The 19820-nt window shown below is 45.8% G+C and overlaps 1 protein-coding gene across 7 annotated transcripts in view; it reads left to right on the top strand.

Annotated features, from left to right (window-relative positions):
* Nucleotides 1-19820, top strand: part of PTPN6 (protein tyrosine phosphatase non-receptor type 6) — a 191984-nt gene that overhangs the window by 81980 nt on the left and 90184 nt on the right. For all 7 annotated transcript variants that reach the window (XM_069243049.1, XM_069243042.1, XM_069243048.1 and 4 more), the window contains 2 exons: nt 9250-9372; nt 9455-9649. In XM_069243049.1, coding sequence (XP_069099150.1) covers nt 9250-9372; nt 9455-9649 — 318 coding nt within the window. The remainder of the gene's footprint in view (nt 1-9249; nt 9373-9454; nt 9650-19820) is intronic.

The raw sequence follows: 19820 nt of genomic DNA, 5'->3' as shown, positions 1-19820 counted from the left end.
AGAAAATTGACTTGAGCTGCAGCAAATTTACTTGAGAATCAACCCTCTGACCGCAACAGCCTATATAAGAAAATCGCACTGGGGTCACCAAATCTCACTCTTGCTCGCATTTCTGGAGCTTCCCGGGAAATAAATCTGCTACACAGTGATTGTCAGGATTTGGCCAGAACTCTGTGTTAGTCGCCAAATTCTGCCAGTCCTATGGGTGGAATGAACCATTCCACCCACCCGTAGTATAGGAGCGCATGGGTGGGTGAATGAGGATTAGAAAGGACATTTATCAACTTAGGTAAGACTTTACAACAAATTCAAAAGTTGTAGTAGCTAAAATAGAGTGGAGGTCAGTGGTAGCCTTTTCCAGAGGGGAGGACTGAATATCTGGAAAGAGAGATCATGAGGCATCACAGGCAGGTTTAGCTGTGGTTGTGCAGTGGCACCTGTCTGTTCTGTATTCATGATATGTAGATGTGAAGTAGAACATTTCATGCTTACATACTTATTTGTGTTGCTCATACCCAGACAGTTGTGTAGCAACAGCAGAACGTATGGCTGCAAAGTTACAAATAGATTTTATACTAAAAGTCTAATATCTAGTGATAGGAATTAAGTTAAACAGACAAGTAGGCTATTGCAGTAACTTCACCTGTTCCCCAAGATAAGTGCAAGATAAGTGGAAGGAAATGGGACTAAGGATTTTGCAAATATTGTGTATTCGCTGTGGATGTGCTAAAGGATTCAACGCTTCTAGTTCGGCTGAAAAGGACACAAAGATTTCTAACGGGAGGCATAGGGCGAGTGTGTCTGGCCAAAATAGAATAAGCATAGGAAGATACTCGAGTTAAACTTTTGAAGGAAATTAAATAATTTGTGTCATAGAGCAGAGTAGCACAGCTGTTTCAGAGGTATACATCTGTGTCAATAATCTTGGCCACAATGTGCATTTGCATTCTGTTGAATAACTAGAATGACCAGAATCAAAACCACATTAATGGTATAGCTTAATCGTGCCGCCAGTGTTTCGGCCCCCTTCATAGTGTAGCACGGTCCTCATCAGGACTAATCAGCAGTGACAGACAAGGTGTACGTCAGAACTAATTTAACACAGTTGGCTTTTTAGATTGAGAATAGCAGCGCGCAAGCGCTGTTTTTCCAACGTCCTGGTATCTATGTTGGCTTTTAACCACGCCCACATCACACCCATCACTTTCACTCATCCGTGGGCTTGCCTTTCAAAAATCTTTTGATAAAATTGGTAAATGCTTTATGTTTGTCCCTCCTTGTGGCTGTTTTGTTACCGCCTTGGCCATTGACCCTGTTACATGGGTAATTGCACATTTACAAATATGTTTGACTGCAAGCAAACTTCTTTTTCCTTTTATGTCTCTCCTTCCCGCTCACGGCGGCCTTGGCGATTTGAATCGACTTGCTTATGTCAACTGTTTTTCTTTTCATTTTCAATTTATATGGCGAGAAAAGTCCAGTTAGGCATTTACAACACTAATCGCTCTAAGTCGAGCAATCGCAAGACCCAATGCATTGCAAATGCTTTTTACATAGGGAAGGAAAGGGAACATGTTTTCCGGGATAACTGAAAGCTCTATATTGCAGTATTTTTTCTTAAAGCTCTTTGGTGTCCTGGGCCAGAATTGTAATTAATTTGCTAGGTGTTATATATCTCAATAGGGTTTAGCTTGCGGCATTTTATAGTTCTGAAAGCCTCTTTTTGGAGTATTTAGAGCTCAGCATTAAAGGGTAACTCTTTGTCTTTGAAGCTTGATGCACCTCTTCTGGCTTAGGAAGATGATTTCAGACAGATTGGCTATGTAGTCTTTTAAAGCCTGGTTCCGATGCCAGAAGATGTCCAACGTGCTTTGTAAGATATTATGCCATATAAATTGATGTCGGAGTTAAAAATGGAGTTGGGTACTTATAAAACAAAAGAAGGTTGAATGCTGTAACATACAAACCAACAAAAGCATAACAAAAGCTTAAGCGTACCCCCCTAGTTTGTTTCATCAAACGTGAAGCGTCAATCAGGTTTTCCATCAAGTAAAAAATGCAAAAATCCTTTAAATTAATTCATTTATTTAAAAAAGACAGGTCTTAACAAGTATGTTTTTATGCAGTGTGACTGCTTAACGACTTCTCTCCCAATTCTTTTCCAAGTCACTGAGAGTGCCCCCCCCACAAATGTAACGTTGTTTACTTGGATCCTATGTAGACCAGTTTATTATTTCTCTCAGCTATCCCCTCTCAACTGAAAATGCCTGTTCTAACTGGTTCACCCGCACAGTATGAGTTCAAAACTCTATAATGATATTTATCCCCATCCCCAAGAAGTACTTTTATTTCCCTTTTCGAAGATGTGTGGTTCATTAAGGCTTGCCATGCAAGCACCTTTAGTATCACAAATCAGTGTAACTTTTTGTCAAAACTGCATTCACTTTTTCCATGCGTACAGGAAATCCCAGGTCCTCTACATGGAGAGTGCCTTTAAATGAAAGGGGTCAAAATGCCTCTGTATTCTAGGACTAGTCTCCAGTTTATCGACGAGAAACCTGTTGGGGCACAATAGGAACTCATCATGAATCTGTCAGTGTTCATAAAAATATTTGGTTTCCCTTTCCCTTGAACACACAGTGAATGATAAAGGAACAGCTTGAAAAGTATCAAATTATTCTGTTCCAACATCAGCTATTAAGTTCTGGTGTAAGCCAAGACCTACTGATTGTATATAAATTGTACTTATACAGACTTTCAGTGAAGCCTCTTCATCTGTTATCTTGTTTTTGCATCAGCCACATTTTCTTCCACCCACTACAGCCTACAGCATAGGATGATGGGTCCGCCACTTCACCATTGGCTAAATTGACTGTGAGAGGCAACATTCTTCCCTTTCACAAGCACAAGGAGGACATCAACACACAAAGTTCCTTTAAGTGCCAAGAACTACTATAGCAATGTGTGCTTTTTGAGACCAAAAAATATTTTTGCTTTTAGCCAATGTTTGTTTTTTAGATTGACAACGGCCCATTAGCTTTCCCAACAATAAAATGTTGTGAAAGCTGTACAAAATAAGCACTGACAAAAGCAAAAGACTGCCTGCTTATGCATGATTTATTGGCTTTACCAATACTTAGTTTGGGACTGATACCCTACCTAAACAATTTTGTCTAGTACCAATTACGCCCTGAGGGCCTAACTGCCATATTCTATTCATGGGTGATATGTTTTTAAATTTAAATTTATATAATCATTAAGACTTGTAGCATGATGTAAAATGTATTTTTATGGCAAATTAATGCATTTAAAGTATTATTGTGATTATTTCCCTCTGGAATATTTGAGCTACTCACTTATTCTGCTGCTTTTAATGAAACAAACTAAGCACTATGACCGAAATCACTCGACAAAGTCTGATGTTTTCTTTACTTTTTCTGATTTCTCATAGGCAGGTTTAAACAAATAACTTAACCGATGTCCCAAAATGGCCAGAACAATGTCAGTTTAAATCTTTGTGGTCTGTGGCTTTCTAATTTTCAAACAGGCTGTGATAAGCACATATCTTTCCTAATGACCCACTCTGCTCGAAATAGTTAACATTTTCAATAGAGTCTATGGTGCAATAGACCCGTTGTGGGATTACTAAAGCTTACATTGGTTTACGGCGTGGCCATTGCGTGCCACTGGTTGCCTTTATTGGGACTCTTCTTCCCATGCTTCTTATTCAATGGCTTTTATTGTCCTAGCTTGTCCATCTTGTGTTAGTCCCTCCTCTTGAACATAGCCATTTTACTGTCTCTCTCATTGGCTCACTTCTATCCTGCCACTGTTCACTTTTAGTGAACTACTTTTTTTCTTTTGCATAAGCACTCCATGAGAGTGCATGTGTTTTGCAGCTCTCTCCTTCCTGTACTTCTCCTCCCACCCTCCAACCCCACCAAAAACCACCCAGAGGTCTGTGTTGTTTTTCTCCTTGTGTTACCATTTCGAATCTTTAAATAAAAATACCAGCTGCTTCATTTTTTAGGCCCACATGCGCAATGTACCCTTTGGTTAAGTTTTCATTTGATGTTTGGATATTTTAAATGGTCAGATTTTGTTGGTACTGTGGCATTGTTATGTCAAAGCGGACACGCAGGGATTGAATGTGGTAGCACAAAAAATACGGGGACTGTTTTATTTTGGTGTTTTCTTTGTGGATATGAGCAATGCATTACTGAGGTAATCGATTTCAAATAACATATCATACAGTACATAGTCGGGTATTTACTATGAGGGCATGACTTTTCTGGTTTATAGTTACATTTGTTGTTTGTGTGCTAATGATCTGAACAATTCCAGGAAGTTCTAAAGTGCAAGAACGTCTGCCAGCTTGCTCAAACGAGCCATAATTGCATACAAGAAACTAATTTGACCAACAGTCCCTAAGGTACTCTGTTAGCTAGGGTCCATCTATATTTTTTATTTTTTCCATAATCTGTGTTTTTTCTGATGCAGTAAGTTGACTTAAACAGATGAGCTTGACAATGGTTTCCAGGCAACCTCCAAACTGGAATGAGCCAGTGCTTAATTTGAGTCAGTGGGGCGCACCGGCCCTCATCTTTGGGATCGGCACTTTTTTTTGTACTGCATCAGACATTTCCTCAGAGCAAGAGAGGGAAAAACACAAAAAGTTGAAAGAAGGAGAAAGAGAAAGACAGAAAAAACAGTCACAGGGGGAGATAGTAGGAACCTGCACGAGTGAGATAAAACACCAGGGAATGTCTGGTAGTCGATTAAGGAGGCATGAGGTGGACTGAAGACTGTACTGCTTTGGTATTTGGAGTGCCAACATGTAATATCGCCGGCCCATGGGTATCTCTTTTTATCACCTTTTTACCTCAAATATTATTGCTTTATTTTTACCTCTTTGTGTTTCCAGGTACAGAAAGGTAGGCAGGCTGAAGCCACATAAAAGCTCGACTCATTATGGGCTCAAGGTTCCAATGGGACTTTGCGCTGAGCCAGTGATAGGCTTCAGAGTTGATCCTGGCTCGAGTTATCAGAGACTTACCTACCTCTTGTAAGATCATAGTCAACCATTTATCTTATGTTGGATGAGATCAATATCAGTAGCAGCTGTTGCCAGGAAGGGGTTGGGGGGAGGTAAGTGGCAGCTCGCGGAGCAGGGGGCGCAGGGACCAATAATATTTTTTTTAAGTACCTACCTACCGATGTTCCGCTGCTCCTGCCCCCTCGATTCTTCTTGTCTTCTTCCTCCCCTCCCTGTCCAATCCTGGCGCTTCTCTCATGCTGGCAACAGCATGAGAGAAGCACCCGGATTGGCCCGAGCGTGCAGAAATGCCACCCAGGGAGGGAGTGGGAGCCGGTGCTTGGTCTCCAATCAGCTGTGCAACACAGCCGGGTGGAGAGTTCTAAGTGCACATCTCAGTTTGGCCGACCTCGGACAGCCGGCCAAACTGACGTGCGCACTTAGAAGTGCACATACCATTGGTGATATGGGGGTGGCTCGCCCCGCCCTTACAAAGCAGAAAAATAAAGTGATAATAAACAACTTTATTATCACTTTCTTTTTCTGCTTTGAGCAGCGGGGTGATGCTCCTCCACCATAGCGGAGGGGCCACCCATGATCAATATATTACCCAACAGAAGTAGAGAAGTAGGAGACTTGGGGTGGAAAAGTGGAATCTCAAGATCGGAAACTCTGGTATGGCCATAACGCACCTCAGTAGATCACAACCAAACTATTCCACTCTCAGGAAGCCCTTAAAAAGTGAACCTCTTGAAGAAGTTTACAAGTAAGGTGACCATGGTGTAGGTGTAATGCCAGTAGGTGCCTCTACCCGCAGACTCTCCTCTGCTGTCTTCCTCCTAATTGTACTGCTCCTTCCCACTTCTTTACTTCCTCACTTCAGCCTAATGTATAGTTTGGAGGAGAGTGAAATCCATAGCAGTGTCGACAGAGCAACCTCTTCGCTGAACTCTTGGCCTGCCCACCTGATTTTGGGCTGCTTGGATCAACAACAGAGCCTATTCCGACTCGGCTGCCGACATACTCCTCCCACAGCCCAACAGGCTACAGGCCATTGGAGGTAAGCCATCTAACTGCCCGTCTAATTTTTAGTGGGTAGTAGGATGGCTTTTTTTGCTGCCAGTGCCCAGTAAAAACAAAACAATTTCCCCCACACCCTGGGAGAAGATTCCCATATTGTGGGGCCATTAGTTTTACATTTATCAAAAATCAACTCCTGCTTTTGATGTTTATTTCTTGAAAAATCTAAAACTTTCACAAGACTGGTAACCAAAGACAAATGCACACCACACTTTTCAACAGCTTTGTATTTACCAGCGTGATGTTGGTTCATACAAATCCATAGAGTTCATTGCTTGGTTGGCAATGGACTCTTACTTTGGCGGGTGGGAAAGGTGTGGTTTCAGATGTAAAGTTCTCTATCACCCTTATTGCCTTTACTCTGTCCATCAAATTCTAGGTTGGGCCCTAAATGTCGATTCATGCATCTAAAATGTACTGTTTGATGGCATAACCATCCCAACTTCACAACTGTTCTGCCTGCAGAAAGGTTTCCCTCTGCATCCACTGTATGATACATGTTCTGAAGGGGCCAATAGGTGACATTTGAGTTCTATTGAAACACTTAGTACATAAGTACAGAAGGGTGTGTCGATAAAAGATGCTGCCTATTGGAAGCTGGTAACTTTCTGATGCCATTTGATGCTGAAAAACTGTTCATCTCGACTGAAGGATGTTTCCTCTGCGTGTTGCTGACTAAATACGGGCTTGGCTAGAAATGTAGTACCATTTTGAAGTGTGGCCGTGGCTCATGATAGAAGATGTCACGATGCTGCTCTCATCGCTAAACAACGGTAATAAACACCATATCACGCGCTGCTCATCTGTATTCATGATGTATGTCATGGGTTTTTATTTTGGCTACAAATCTGTGAATTTGCATATTTCGTATTAACAGAGATGTTGATGTGCAGAGTTTAATATATTTACTTTCATTGTTGGAGGGATCTGGAGTGGGTCGTAATGCCCCTCTCATCTCTGATCACTATAGTGAATATATATATTTTATATATATTCACTGAAAAAACAAAGGTTATTGGGTTAAAAGGACGTTATAGTTAGCTATGGTAAAAATATATTTCTTTTCATTAAACAAAAACTCCAGAAATACACTTAAAAACCCAAGGTTAAAGTGACATTATAGATAGACTAAAATGCAAGTTAAAACAGAACTTTTTCAACTCAAAACATACACTGAAATTCACCAGCTATAATTAATTCAAATAAAGTAAGATGTTTTTACTACACTTAACTGTAATATAATTTTAACCTTTGTTTTTTCAGTGAATACTTAGGATTTTTAACGTACAGTAATATGTTGTTATTATTCCCATCCCCTATAAGTGGCCGCCCCGCCATGACCTTCAGCTTTTTATTAACATTTTTAGAACTCTGGAATCACATTGGTCAGTCACACAGGATTTATGTGGGAGCAGCCAATCAGATCACTTTTTTGCCAACATGGACCGTGGGAATACTTCTTAAGTACTGCACCGCTAGATGTCTATGAATTGTGAACTTTAATTTCTCAAAACCTACTGAGTGGATTTACACCAGCTCACAAAAAGCACACTTTCTAGGTAAAGAGCTAGCTTTTTTCAAAATTTGGTATAATTCCACTCAGCTGTTGAGGCTGTAGCTGTCTCTAAAGTTCTCATTTGAAACTGATTAGGAGAAATGTGTTTTGGGTCCCCCCTTTTTCTCTGCCCCCCCCTGCTTAACAGATCACCCCCCCAAACTTTCCAGGAAGGAGCTGAGGTAGATGGACCTTTTTTTGGAATTTTTGTTTGAAGATTTGTCAAATGGTGCCAACGTTATTGGCAACAAAAAAAGCTGGTCCTCACTATAATTACACAATGGTGATTTCCACCATGTAGTTATAGTTGGGCTAGAGTTTCTTCATTAATCTTCAGGTATCTTTCCAAAAATCGAGCTGATGCGTCAAATGGAGGCCAAGAAAAAGGTGTAGTTCCAAAACGTTGTTTTCCCATATCAATTACCATAGATAATAAATATTGTGAAGCAAAGCAGACAAGAAGAGCTGAACAGAATTGCGCCAATTTCTCAGGAAGTTCGAACTTTACTCAGAAGGCATGCTTTTCGTTATTAAGTGTAAATCTGTTAAGTCGCTTTAGAGAAATTTTAGTTAAATGATAGTGACTGTGGTACCCTGAGACAGCACAAGCTTCTACAACTGATGTTTTTGCAGTCTCGTAGAATCGTGGTGACACTTTGAGCTGTAGTACTGCAGTACTGGATAAGAAATGTAAAAAAAAGTAAACCGTGAACGTGGGGTGGGGTGGGAGTGCGTGATGCGGTTGGCTGCCTGCGTGGGGTTACCCACTCGCAAGGGTTGGGCAGAGAGCATGGCCATGGGTATTGGCCAGGCTCTGCGGCCAACACTTCGGTCGTGCGTGGCAAGGGGTCAGCTGCCTACAGGGGGAGGGTGGGGAGCAGGGCCTGCTGCAGGCCAAAGTGTGAACACAGTGGGCAAGCGGCTGCTGGCTGGGGGCGAGGCCTGCATAGCTCAGCTGAAGTCATCCGATGACTTCAGAATGACTCTAGGATGATCTTCCTTTTTGACTTGGGTGGCCAAATGCCAGGTACTGCGGCCACCCCATGTAACGCATGGCCTACAGCTGCGCTAAGTGAGGGAGTTGGGTGAATATGATCAAAAAGACACAGAAATTCACTGAAATCAGGAAGAAACAAAGTCTAAAGTGCATTTCTAGTTAGGTAAAGTAATACGAGAAAACAACCTGCTCTGCTGCAGCGTACCATGAAATGAAGGTGACAATCCTTGCCCTCCTTCAGTACAGACGCTCTATTCGTTGGTCTAAGTACTATATTTAGGCACTACACTTAATTTCCCTTTGAAGAGTATAAAAATCCAATTTCAAATGCAGAAGGTCAGTCATGTTAGAATCTTGGGGGTGCAGCTGGGCTGTGATTGGAACCCTACAAATAGTAATGATGATGTACAATATGGAAGAAATGAATTAATCACGCAAATGCCAGTCAAGTTATTTAAATTTCTACTGTGTAGCAAAAAAAACAGAATTTGATAGAAGTGCTTTGTGAATGACACAGTGTTTAATTTCTGGAGCTGTGAGCCCCTCTCATTGCTGCGGTGTCTTTTGTATTTTTGTGTCCAGGTGGTTTCATCGCGACATCAGTGGCCTGGATGCTGAGGTGCTCCTGAAGAATCGGGGTGTCCATGGCAGCTTCCTGGTTAGGCCAAGCCGCAAAACCCAGGGCGACTTCTCCTTGTCAGTGAGGTGAGGAATGAGACCGTCTCCTGCCCAGCCCCTCCCCTTCCCCTGTGTCCTCGCCCGCTAACCCTCTTCTCTGATCTCACAGGGTGGGCGACACGGTCACCCACATACGCATCCAGAACTCGGGGGACTATTATGACCTCTATGGCGGCGAGAAGTTTGCCACCCTCTCCGAGCTGCTGGAGTTCTACACAAAGGAATACGGGAACCTGCAGGACAAGGACGGCACCCTCATCGAGCTCAAGTACCCGGTGAATTGCTCCGACCCAACCTCCGAACGGTAAGTGTCGGGGCTCCCACCCCTACTGTGTGTCCAGGAAGGGCAGGCTTTAGGGGCGTGCGCCCGGTGCCTGGGCGCCGGTGGGGAAAGGGTGGGTGCTTTGTTCCGCAGTAACTTACGATTCAAAAGCAACTGCTGTAGAGTTTCTTGTACGTCCACCTTTCAGGCAATAGCAATGTGAAGATATGTTTTATGATTAATCTTTCTGCTGCAGAGAGAGATCGAAGTTCTGTCAGTCTTTACTCGTCATAAAGTAGCTCAGAGGGTTAATGTGTCTACTGCAAAGAACAGATCTGTATTTTATGTGGGGAGCTGAGTGGATTAGTAAAGTCAGGCTTTACCAGCGCTTTAAAACAAATGAAATGTGTGTGAAAGAGGGGCTATGGGGAGATGAGGGGCACTTATGCAGGGTGGTAGTGAGGGAATCTGGGGAGGTCACAGGCTGATGGTGGTGGGGGACAAAAAAGATTGTTGCACTGGGCGCCACCAGAGCTAAAGCTGGCCCTGGGCCCAGACCTACAGACACCTTCTCAAAGAGCAGGTCGAAAAAACCCAAGCCAACCATCTTCGAAGCCTAAATAGTCCAGCCCAGGTTTCAAGGGGACAGCCAATGGAAAGCAAAAACGTTTGTCATCTCACCCAGGCTTCGATCATAAACATTCACTAACAATAGGGCTTTCGGAGGGTGTCTTTGTTTGATGGTGTCTAGTTATGAAACGATCATTTTATGACTAAATAATTCCATAGCAAAATAATTGTCGGTACGTGGGCGAGGCACCAGGTGGCGACAGTCTATTAAAGGTAGAAGAGGTCATCGGATGTTTGGGAGTCCCAGTATGGGCACCGAAAGCGCAACAATGGGTCGCATAGCTTGAATTGTATTTTAATCACGTCACAGTCATGGCACTTTTAGTTTCTGGCTCGTTCCCATTTTCTGGCACTACAGAAAGCCAGGCCTTACCTGAAGCATTGTTTATAGTGTTTCGCAGATAGAAGATTACCTGTGTGCAGCGTTAAATGCGAAGTTTAATTGTAAGTAAAGACGTCACTTCCGAATTAGAGGAAATATCAGAGAAGTCGTCGGTCTCACTTGAGCCCTTGATTCAGTCCTCCGTGACCAAGGCAACTTCGTGTTTAAAGGAAGTTGTTCAATTCTTGGCTCTTATCGCGATAATCCTGATAATCCTCACGATTTTCTTCTGGAGCGAAGAGCGGTTTCGTGGCCAGACGGCCGTAGGGGAATATGTCACAGTGCATAGAATATCGGCGCCTGGGCATCTTTTCCTTACTCTCTAGACAGAATGGAATGTTAAGGCATGTTTTCCAGAAAAAGTACCTCTAGTTAATGTTTGTTCCACACCTACAGGCTCGCTTTTGCCTCCTGTTCACTTTTGGTGCGTTGCACCTTTGTACAGAGGAGTTCAAGAAACTGTTCCTTGTTTCTGAGGGCACTGAATATACATTCTTATTCTGGCAAGAAATGCCACAGCGCGAGCCTTGGGTGGGTGCAGGACGGGGAAGGTTTGGACATTGCTTGTTTTAATTCACAGCACTTTCTTTGTCTGCACAACCAACATTTTGGTTCACAACAGTATTGTCCAGGTCAGTGTAAAAAGATAGTTATAGGAGAGCCCAGAATTGCCTCGAGTGGTAGGCGCTGCATTGGCGAACTATACAGTACTTAGTTGACCGACTTTGGTTGGATGAAAGGCTGAGTCTGCCCTGTTAGGATTTGTACTTTGAGCTCTCTGTCACTCACACACATTGGAGGCGGCATAGATGTCATTTCGGAAGGCACCTAGCCCGCTGAGCTGCATTGCCTAGATTGCATCAGCCCTCAGTACCGGGCCCATTAGCCAACTGAGCTAACCTACTAGGTTTGCGCAGCGCTTGAAACTGCTGACGAGGTAGCGGAGGGGTGACGCTCTCCAGGTGGGAGTGAGTGCCCATCGCACCGCGGCCTCTGGAGGAAACCCTGTGCTGTTGTGTCTGTTTGAACAGCGGGGTCTCTTTATCCTCCTTTAGCTTGTAGCGGAAGGATACAGCGCAGGGTGCTGCTGTCCTCTCCAAGCCCCCCGAGTAGTGACCGCGGTGCCGCCCCCTGGGTGCAGAGTACAGGCGGCCACGCCCGATGTTCCCCTTAAACCCCCAGATCAACAGGAAGTAACCCGCAGCGCCTCGGCCTGGACACGACCCGCTGTGAGACTGCATCTGAAGCCGTCTCCGACCAGAGACTCCGACCCCCCAGTGGTCACCGACGCCGGTGCTGCGGCGTGGCTATCAGTGGTGCATCCGGTGCAGTGGCACCGTGGCGTGGCTATCAGTGGTGCATCCGGTGCGTGGCTATCAGTGGTGCATCCGGTGCAGTGGCACCGTGGCGTGGCTATCAGTGGTGCATCCGGTGCAGTGGCACCGTGGCGTGGCTATCAGTGGTGCATCCGGTGCGTGGCTATCAGTGGTGCATCCGGTGCAGTGGCACCGTGGCGTGGCTATCAGTGGTGCATCCGGTGCAGTGGCACCGTGGCCTAGGGCTGTGGGGGGCCGGTGCGCCTCAAGAACAGCGGGTATTACCCTTTACGTTCCTGGCTAGCTTTGGGGGTCCGTGGGGCCATTGCCGTGCCACTCTACGTGACCCTGTGCTGAAAAGAGGGAAGCTCGCACTGACGCCCCTTCTCTCCCGTTTCCGGGGGCGGTTGGTGGGTTTCCCCTTCGTGACGTCCCGGGGCCGTTGAGACACCGGGTGGCGGGAGTCCGTGGGGAAGTGAGGGCGCCTGGAAGGGAAATGGATGTGCGCTTTTAGTGTTTTTTCTAATAAAAGGGCAGACGTCCTTATTTCATCCGCCTCTTTACTCGTGGGGGTGCCAGTGTTCGCTCTGCCCCCTTCACGGAGAAACGCGGTACCGTGATCCCAGCGGGGCAGCCCACTTGGCCCCCCTTGAAAAGAAGCCACCGCCCACATCAAATACTGCTCGACAGCCGCGAAGTAATGACCCTTCTGCATGCTGCACTGTATGGCGTCCAGTGCTGGAAAGCATGTACGTCATGCCCTCGATAAACATGTAAACATGTGCCGTAATGCCCTTATCAAGCATGTACGTCATGCCCTCGATAAACATGTAAACGTGCCATAATGCCTTTGTTAAACATGTTCAGAATGCTAACAATAAACAGGTGCCGTAATGCCCTTATTAAATGTAAAGTGTAGCAATCCCACAATATTTAGGTCTGGCTTAGAGATAGCTTTAGCAGTTAGCCACATATCATCAACACCAAATAATATGCTCGCTGGGTTTGGTCAGCACCCTTCCACCATTGGTTGCAGCAGCCGCTCCTACACTACGGTGGAGGAGCATCACCCCCCTGCCAGCAGAAGCTGCTGCAAACCTTTAACAACGAAGTGATAATAAACATAGTTTTGTTGTTAAAGTTGTGGAGCATTGGAGATGACGAGGACAAGGGGGAGTGCACAGCACTCTCCCTCCGTACGCATGTATGTTTTGCCGGCCGGCCAAACACACATGCGCACTGTGCTGTCTCCAGCCCGGAACTATGTTGCTGGGCTGGACAGAGTAGGCACAGGCTCCCAGTTTGCCTGGGAGCGCCTGATTAGGGCACTCCAGCCAATCCTAATGCTGCTTTCATGCAGCGTTAGGATTGGCAGCAGGGCAGGCTGGGAGCCTGTGCCTCCTGTGACCAGTAAGAAGGAGCAGCGACGAGGCAGTTATGTGTTTTTTAATATAATGTTTATTCATCCCCCCGGCCCGCCCCTTCACCACGCAGCGAGTGTAGGAGGCTGGACTGGTTTGTAGTGGTACCAAGGGGTACTTGCACTCTGTACCAGGTCCAGTTACCCCTTACTAGTGTAGAAGAGGGGTCTAGCAGCTTAGGCTGATAGAAAAGTTAGCTTAGCAGAGCATCTTAGGCTGAACTAGAAGACGTGTGAAGCTCCTACTATACCACTGGTGTCATAGGCACAATATCATAAGAAAACACAATACACAGATATACTAAAAATAAAGGTACTTTATTTTTATGACAATATGCCAAAAGTATCTCAGTGAGTACCCTCAGTATGAGGATAGCAAATATACAAAAGATATATGTACACAATACCAAAATTATGCAGTAATAGCAATAGAAAGCAATGCAAGCAATGTACAGTCACAATAGATTGCAATGAGAGCACATAGGTATAGGGGCAACACAAACAAGTGGAATGCGAATAACGTATGGACCCCAAACCTATGTGACCTTGTAGAGGGTCGCTGGGACTGTAAGAAAACAGTGAGGGTTAGAAAAATAGCCCACCCCAAGACCCTGAAAAGTGGGTGCAAAGTGCACCTAAGTTCCCCAGAGAGCACAGAAGTCGTGATAGGGGAATTCTGCAAGGAAGACCAACACCAGCAATGCAACAACAATGGATTTCCTGACGAGAGTACCTGTGGAACAAGGGGACCAAGTCCAAGAGTCACAATCAAGTCGGGAGTGGGCAGATGCCCAGGAAATGCCAGCTGTGGGTGCAAAGAAGCTGCCACCGGATGGTAGAAGCTGTGGATTCTGCAAGAACGACAAGGGCTAGAAACTTCTCCTTTGGAGGATGGATGTCCCACATCGTGAAGAAGCTTGCAGAGGTGTTTCCGTGCAGAAAGACCGCAAACAAGCCTTGCTAGCTGCAAGGGTCGCAGTTAGGGTTTTTGGATGCTGCTGTGGCCCAGGAGGGACCAGGATGTCGCCAATTGCGTGAGGAGACAGAGGGGGCGTCCAGCAAGACAAAGAGCCCACTCAGAAGCAAGCAGCACCTGCAGAAGTGCCGGAACAGGCACTACGAAGTGGAGTGAACCGGAGCTCACCCGAAGTCACAAAGGAAGGTCCCACGACGCCGGAGGACAACTCAGGAGGTCGTGCGCTGCAGGTTAGAGTATCGGGGACCCAGGCTTGGCTGTGCACAAAGGAAATCCTGGAAGAGTGCACAGGAGCCGGAGCAGCTGCAAATTACGCGGTACCCAGCAATGCAGTCTAGCGTGGGGAGGCAAGGACTTACCTCCACCAAACTTGGACTGAAGAGTCACTGGGCTGTGGGAGTCACTTGGACAGAGTTGCTGAGTTCCAGGGACCACGCTCGTCGTGCTGAGAGGAGACCCAGAGGACCGGTGATGCAGTCTTTTGGTGCCTGCGGTTGCAGGGGGAAGATTCCGTCGACCCACGGGAGATTTCTTCAGAGCTTCTAGTGCAGAGAGGAGGCAGACTACCCCCACAGCATGCACCACCAGGAAAGCAGTCGAGAAGGCGGCAGGATCAGCGATACAAGGTTACAGTAGTCGTCTTTGCTACTTTGTTGCGGTTTTGCAGGCTTCCAGCGCGGTCAGCAGTCGGTTCCTTGGCAGAAGGTGAAGAGAGAGATGCAGAGGAACTCTGATGAGCTCTTGCATTCGTTATCTAAAGAATTCCCCAAAGCAGAGACCCTAAATAGCCAGAAAAGGAGGTTTGGCTACTTAGGAAGGAGGATAGGCTAGCAACACAGGTAAGAGCCTATCAGAAGGAGTCTCTGACGTCACCTGCTGGCCCTGGCCACTCAGAGCAGTCCAGTGTGCCAGCAGCTCCTCTGTTTCCAAGATGGCAGAGGTCTGGAGCACACTGGAGGAGCTCTGGGCACCTCCCAGGGGAGGTGCAGGTCAGGGGAGTGTTCACTCCCCTTTCCTTTGTCCAGTTTCGCGCCAGAGCAGGGCTGTGGGATCCCTGAACCGGTGTAGATTGGCTTATGCAGAGATGGGCACCATCTGTGCCCATCAAAGCATTTCAAGAGGCTGGGGGAGGCTACTCCTCCCCAGCCCTGACACCTTTTTCCAAAGGGAGAGGGTGTAACACCCTCTCTCTGAGGAAGTCCTTTGTTCTGCCTTCCTGGGCCAAGCCTGGCTGGACCCCAGGAGGGCAGAAACCTGTCTGAGGGGTTGGCAGCAGCTGCAGTGAAACCCCGGGAAAGGTAGTTTGGCAGTACCCGGGTCTGTGCTAGAGACTCAGGGGATCATGGAATTATCTCCCCAATGCCAGAATGGCATTGGGGCGACAATTCCATGATCTTAGATATGTTACATGGCCATGTTCGGAGTTACCATTGTGACGCTATACATATGTCGTGACATATGTATAGTGCACACGTGTAATGGTGTCCCCGCACTCACAAAGTCCGGGGAATTTGCCCTGAACAATGTGGGGGCACCTTGGCTAGTGTCAGGGTGCCCACACACTAAGTAACTTAGCACCCAACCGTTACCAGGTAAAGGTTAGACATATAGGTGACTTATAAGTTACTTAAGTGCAGTGGTAAATGACTGTGAAATAACGTGGACGTTATTTCACTCAGGTTGAAGTGGCAGGCCTGTGTAAGAATTGCCAGAGCTCCCTATCGGTGGCAAAAGAAATGCTGCAGCCCATAGGGATCTCCTGGAACCCCAATACCCTGGGTACCTCAGTACCATATACTAGGGAATTATAAGGGTGTTCCAGTATGCCAATGTAAATTGGTGAAATTGGTCACTAGCCTGTTAGTGACAATTTGGAAAGAAATGAGAGAGCATAACCACTGAGGTTCTGGTTAGCAGAGCCTCAGTGAGACAGTTAGTCATCACACAGGTAACACATACAGGACACACTTATGAGCACTGGGGCCCTGGCTGGCAGGGTCCCAGTGACACATACAACTAAAACAACATATATACAGTGAAATATGGGGGTAACATGCCAGGCAAGATGGTACTTTCCTACAGCGAGCCCCGACTGATAGGTTGTTTTAAGAAGTGTCATTCACAGTTTGGAACAGCCCATGCAGTAGTTATTTCATACCTCTTCGAGCAGCTCGGTATTTTATTCAGCAGCAGTTAAATGAGTCTGTCTGGAGGGTCTGCTGTTTTGTCAGTCATGTCTACAGTGCATTGTGCATTAACCAGTTTTATTTTATTTGGCTGCAATTATCATATTGTATTACAAGCCTAGTAGTTCTGTGCACCATTGCATCCAGTCGAGAAATCAGTGTTTGACCCAGCGGCACCAGCTACAAATCTCAATGGGAGGGGCTGGCAGGAGAGGGGATGATGGTGGGGGGATGTGGGGGTGGAATAGAAAATAATAAAAAAAAAGAAATCTTACCTCTTCCCGTCGCTGCCATCTCCTTCCGCCTCAGTCCTCTTCTGGTGTCCCAGCATTCACTGGTACACCAACACAGGCTCCCCAACAATCCTGGCGCTGCTTTCATGCTAAACCTAGCATGAAAGCAGCGTCAGGGTTGGTCTGAGTGGCTTGGACTGCCGCTCAGACACAACCCTGGGGTCTGTGCAGTTTCTCCAGCCCGGCTCTTCAACACAGGTGGGCTGGAGAAACCTAAGTGTGCATGTGTTTTTGGCCGGCCTAAGACAGGCGGCCAAACATATGCACATTTAGGTGCACTCTCTCCTTCTCCACCCTCCCACCTCCTGTGGCCCAGCCCCACCCCTCCCTTTACATGCAGCAGGCTGAGCAAATATTTTATCTGAAAGCTCCTGGCTTAGCCAAGGGGGAGACTCTCCTTCGCCATTGCATAGGAACCGCCCCTGGTTTGACCTTATGGTCGCAGGTTCAAATCCTGGCAGGTTCACTCAGCCTTTTACTGTTCCGTGGTTGATAAAAATGAATACTGTTGAGTTGGGTAACAATAAACATCTGTTATTCCAAAATGTAAACACGTGCTTTACAAACAAATGTTATGGAACAAACGTGTTATAACAATGTTTTATGTACGTTTATATTAATCTGTAAATAAACCACAAAATTAAAATATAGGTATGTATTATTTTTATATAGAGCAAAAGGCAGTTGTTTCAAGAAATGGTTTTGGTTCGCAGCAGCTCCTCAAATAAGATTTGTGAATATTTTTGTGAAATTTAGTTTGTTTATTTATTTTACTTTTAACCCCTGCTGTCTTACTGACGCCATAAAAAACGTGCCCGCTGGAGACCTTTATGGTGCATATATAGGTCCTGAGCTCGAGATGCAGGGGAAGGTGCTGCTCCAATATTTTTCTCAAGGTCACCACAAACTTTGGACAGAACACCTGGCACTGGTGTGTGCAGACATCGTGTCTGACGCGGTTAAGCCGCACACATTGAATTACGTCCATTACACAACAATATTGTATTTCGGTTCATCTGACACCGAGGTCTTTAATAGCAAAGGTTAATTCCGAACCAAGAAGTAAATGAACCAAAAGGCTGATACTCTTCCTATGGGAGTGTACTTGTGTGAAGAAAGTCTGTCCCACGCAACTTGGCACAGAACTGAAACTATACTGATGTCTCTGCGTGCAAGGAGCACAGAACCACAAAAATACGAGCCAGCATTTGTGGTTTCCCTAAAATTGAACATCACCAGAACCACTGTTGACCTGTGATTGTATTGAGTGACTGTGCTAGACTTGTGTCCAGTCATAGCTGTGCACAGCATCCCTGATAAGAAGTGTTTGAACCCGCCGTGATGCCTACCACGCTCGGAGGGCCAATTCCTGACCAGCATCGAAGGGCAGCCATCACAAGAAAGTGTCTTGACGTGGTTTTCCTAAAAGTGACCGCGTCAGTGCCTAATTTGTTAAAATAAAATGTGCCAGGGCCCTTGTCAGGAGGTCATTGCAATTCGCAAAATCCATTTGCCCTGTCAACAATGAAAGTAACAACACAATTACTAACTATCATACTCCTACAAGTCTGACAATTCAGACTATTCTAGGTGCCCAACACTATAGAAATAGCTTGGGTCCCTTTTAATGTATATTGAATTGAATAAGTACTGTTGTTGCTCTTATTTCTAAATTAAACAGGCAGCACTACCATGTGGCAGTCTGTTGTAAGTGCCGGTGTTGACAATTAAGTGCCGGTGCTGTGCACCGGAAAGGACCAGCACAAATTAAGCATTGGATGGCGACCGTGTGTCTTACATCAAGAGCACCTTTCGACCTGTCAGGTTTCACCTTCATACCAAAGAAGGGAGCTGGGCCAGGACTGTCATTCGTATTGTCCTGTGGTACCCTTGTCTTCCACTGAGAACATCTCTGGGCAGTCGGATGTCCCACTCATGCTGCAGAGAAGGGTTCTGGGCCTCGCCCTCCATCTTTATTGTCCTGATGGATCTGGATCTTAGACCAAAAACACCTTTCGTCTAGACTTGTGTCACCCTCATTCCATTTAAAAGGTGCTGTGCCCGGAATGCCCTCATTATTGTCATATGGCACCTGTGTCATATTAAGAACACATTCCAGGCAGCTTTGTGCCACCCTCATACTGTCTAGAAGGTGTGCTGAGCCCGGCCTGTTAGTCTTATTGTCATGTTGAACCTGTGTCCCACGTTAAGAGCTTTGGGGAATGAGGGAGACGCTTTACAATCGCTCGGTTTTACATTCATTTACTTATTAATTGAATTTACTTTCTACGTACATTAAATACCCCTTACACCCACCTAACGTACCAGAATCTTGTGACCCCCTGATGCAGCAGAGTGGATGCAGTGGTCTGGTGATATATTGGGGTGATGGACCCCTAAGTACACCCTCTATTGCCAACTCTTTGGCCTGGTTTGCCTGCAATAAATACATTAATATCTAATTTCACCTATTTCTGCTGTTCCTAATTTGTTTGATTTGTGACCTTATATCATGAGCATCACGTAAGGGTCACTGTCCCTCTCTTCTGTGGCAACCTTTGTAGACATTTCAGGTCCCTTTTGAAAACTAAGACAATTATGCACTATCTGTGCTAATGTGACACTGAATAACCAAGGGCAGATGAGTTATTTTTTCGCAGAAAATGAAGGACTTGCTGTGGAAATGCAAAGCACTTAAGCGTCGCACCTGATCTGCGTAAAAGCATATGTGGCCTTATGTGGCCTCCACCGCTCGCTGGAACTGGCAAGGGAGTGATGGTCTGGTATTATATCACAGTGCCTTCTACTCATGTATTCTGTGGCACAGAGACAATTGGCCAGACAGTCAGTGGCACAGGGATTCATGGGCAGGATTTCTGTGGCACTGTAGTCAATGGGCAGGCATTTGGTAGCAGAGTTACCAAAGTGCAGGCATACTGTGGCAAGGAAACCGATGGGCAGGCATATGATGGCACAGTTATTTGTGGGCACTCATCTTGTGGTGCAGGTA

The sequence above is a fragment of the Pleurodeles waltl genome, chromosome 7 (assembly GCF_031143425.1).
Source record: "Pleurodeles waltl isolate 20211129_DDA chromosome 7, aPleWal1.hap1.20221129, whole genome shotgun sequence".
NCBI classification, from domain to species: Eukaryota; Metazoa; Chordata; class Amphibia; order Caudata; family Salamandridae; genus Pleurodeles; species Pleurodeles waltl.
This window is presented reverse-complemented; position numbering and strand designations above follow the sequence as displayed.